Genomic DNA, 3445 nt, shown 5'->3' with positions numbered 1-3445 from the left:
CCCCCCCCCCCCCCCCCCCCCCCCATCAAAGTTAAGTCTGTAAAGCAGTAAAGCAACAGTAAACATCATCAACTTATACGGCACAACAAAACTCAGAACAACACTATTAACTGTTTGATTTTGATGTTGCTAAATTGTAATCTCATGTGACTAATTATATAATAATATAACAACAAAACTGCAACAGTATGAATATGGGGGTCTGGGGATACTCCCCCAGGAAATTGTGAGTGTTAAACTCATAATTTCCTGCATTCTGGTGTCTTTCTACACCAATTCCTGCCTTTTCTGCATCAATTTAATGTGGAAATTATTTATGTACAGAGACACACAAAATTCAGATGTTGCTGAATTGTGGTGAATATTTAAGAACATTTGATATTTTATGACCTTGTAACTGATTATTTATTTCCATCTTAAATGTACAATTGTACTACTGCCTGCTTGGCCAGGACACTCTTGGAAAAAGAGATTTTCTGATTTAATAAAGGTATAATAAAACAATTTAAAATCTAAAACTGTAATAGAATATAATGCAGAGCCGCTCTCAGGCATTCTGGGTTGCTTTCAGATATGTTTCTCCTGTAGATCAACTTTTAATATTATCACTGCTGAATCAACACAGCAGGCATGACTGATTGAAGTAAACTCTTTAAATGTGCATGTGGCATCTTTTTACATAATCAATAATAAATGAAATCATTTTGATTTAGTTATAACCAATTTTAAAGGTCACTTTAAAATAGCAGTTTTGCTGCCCAGCCAACTTTTGTTGCCTGTACCTTTTATTATTGAGATGTAGCCAACTGAACCGCTTGCGTTTCACTTGCCTGCTTGTTAAAGAGCGACGAAGGCTGCTTTCCAATACGGTCACCAGTGCCATGGTGTGCGCTCACTAGATTTCAGTTGTATTAGTAGAACAATAAAGCCTGAAACTGAAAAGATATTTGCCTGATTTTCTAAATGTTTGCATCTGCCCAGCTCTGAAACTGTGACAACCACCCAACAAGCGCTTTACTGCGTAGGATAACTGCGCGCACAGCCTGGATCACAGCTCATTTTGGTTAATGAAGCAAAATGCAGCTTACAGACAGGTGAAGTTATAAAAGGTATGAATGGAAAATGTAGCGAAATTAAGAGTAGTCCTACATTAGATGTACCCACCCCTGCTGCAGACATCATCACTGCTGCCTTCAGCTAGAAGTAACAGCAGCACAAAAGAAGAAGCAACGTTTTTTTTCTCCCTAAACATTTCTATAGGCTAGCCTACATTTTGTCCCGGGACTAATGTGGAGTGTGTGAGTGATTGACTGGTCACTTAGTAAACGCCTCCTATATGAGCCAGCCCCGAAATCGCCTGAGCCAGGAAGGCTATGCGAAATAAAACTTTGCATTAGGAAAGAGGGGGGGACAAAACATAGATTTTGAAATTAAATATGTATAATGCCTCCTATGCCTATCAGGTGATTAACCTCACCACTAATCCACACAAGTTCATTTCAGCGCCTCTGATAAAGTGCAGCTCACAGCCGCTTCAGGTGGAGCAGAGAGGACACAGAGCTACAGCTGGATCATCTTATTCTCTGCTAATTTGCAGGAGAATAAATAATAACAATAATCTCTCTCGCTCGCTCTCTCCCGCGCACGTAACTGTAGTTAAGCGAGTAAAGTTAAATTTTCGGACTTTTGTTGTTTGATTTTTAAAAATCCTTCTGAGATCTGGGGCTATAGCCCCGGATGCCCCGGGCTAACGACGCCGCTGGTTAACGGGAACAATATATTTTTAATTAGGGTTATTGGTTGCATTTGAAGCAGTACATTTTACATCCAAATTTAGGATGTTAACAAATAAATCAGACAATGCAAAAGAAATATATTTATATTCCCAAAATTATGTTCTTGACTGGTCTTGAAATAGAATCCCAAGTCCTCAATGTATAGAATCCCAAGTCCTCAATGTCCGAGACCGAGTCAAAGCCGAGTACAAATGCGAACCACAAAAAGTGGTCTTGAGACCGGTCTCGCGGTCTCGAGTACTACGACACTATTGAATAGCAAGTGAAAAATGATAGCATGACAAATCATACTTTACCATAATAAATCTCTACACTGTAATGTTCACAGTAGCCTATGTTTGATTTGATATCATTTCATTAATGATATAATACAATAGCATCCATGATAATACAATATACTTTTTAAAATACAGTTTAACCAAACAATGTTTGTAAAATGGTAATATTGCAATATAATGTATTCCATTTTATCTTAATGTATTAGATTTCTGTTCAACATTTTATGATTGCTTTTGCCTTATTGTATATTGTCTGCTACATAGCAGAAGGGAGGTACAAACCTAATTTCACTTTACAACCTGTTGTAACATGTTATATAATTAATATAGGGTTAGGGTTAGTATATTCTTACATGCTATTATTTTTTTTTGCTATTTATTTTTTTAATTTTATATATACATATATATATATATATATATATATATATATAGAAAATAAATAATAACATATAAGATTAAGGATTTGTTTTTTGTACTTTGTAGTATGTAGTATTTTGTACTATGTAGATTTGTTATTATATTATAGTATATCACATGGTAGAGTATATAGTTATCTATCATGCTATTGTGTTTAATTTGCCAATCAACCATACAATTATGACCACTGATTGATTATCTCATTTCCATAGCACCTGTCTGTGGGTGGGAAATATTAGGTAGGGAAAATGGGCTAGTGTAAGGATTTGAGCAACTTTGACAAGGGCTAAATTGTGATGGCTAAACAACTGGGTCAGAGCTTCTCCAAAATAGTCTGTAGTGGTCAGTACCTATCAAAAGTGGTACAAGGAAGGAAAAAGCGGTGAACCAGCAACAGGCTCATTGATGCACATGGGTAGCGAAGGCTGGCCCCTTTGGTCCGTCCAACAGACGAGCTACTATAAGTGAAATTGCTGAAAAAGTAAATGCTGGTTCTGAAAGAAAGGTGTCAGAACACACAGTGCAAACACAGTGGAGTCCAGTCTCGGCAGGTGGTAATAACGATATGGCTGATTGGTGTATATAGGTATTTTATGTTGATCAAGGATGTTAATGTATCTTTTATGGTGCATTGTATTATATACATACTATATATAATTTTATGTCACTATACAATGAATAACATAAGCATTAATTGAATCTATCTGATCTATCTTTCTATCGATTAATGAATAGAATGAATTAATCAATCTATTGATATAATTCTTTCCCACCTTACAGCACTGACATGAATGAAGTCAATGTCACCATCGCAGGGTCTGTGTGTGATGTTCAATCCACCAACAACACACACATTATTTGTGTGACAAATGCTCAGCAACAGTCTCAAGAAACCAAAGTCAGAGTCAGCGTCGGAGACCAAGGCATCGCTAAGATGGTAAGAGAGTTCAGTCA

General features: G+C 36.6%; 1 protein-coding gene across 1 annotated transcript in view; it reads left to right on the top strand.

The window, feature by feature from the left end:
* LOC123964424 (fibrocystin-L-like) overlaps positions 1-3428 on the top strand; it is a gene marked incomplete at its 3' end in the record, with an annotated part of 8712 nt that extends 5284 nt beyond the window's left edge. Inside the window, exon 5 of the mRNA XM_046041412.1 lies at positions 3272-3428. Coding sequence (XP_045897368.1) covers positions 3272-3428 — 157 coding nt within the window. The remainder of the gene's footprint in view (positions 1-3271) is intronic.
* Between the last annotated feature and the right edge of the window lie 17 nt (positions 3429-3445).

Source organism: Micropterus dolomieu, unplaced genomic scaffold (assembly GCF_021292245.1).
Source record: "Micropterus dolomieu isolate WLL.071019.BEF.003 ecotype Adirondacks unplaced genomic scaffold, ASM2129224v1 contig_2322, whole genome shotgun sequence".
Classification (NCBI taxonomy): Eukaryota; Metazoa; Chordata; class Actinopteri; order Centrarchiformes; family Centrarchidae; genus Micropterus; species Micropterus dolomieu.
The sequence above is the reverse complement of the archived record's forward strand: the minus strand, read 5'-3'. Positions and strand labels throughout refer to the sequence as shown.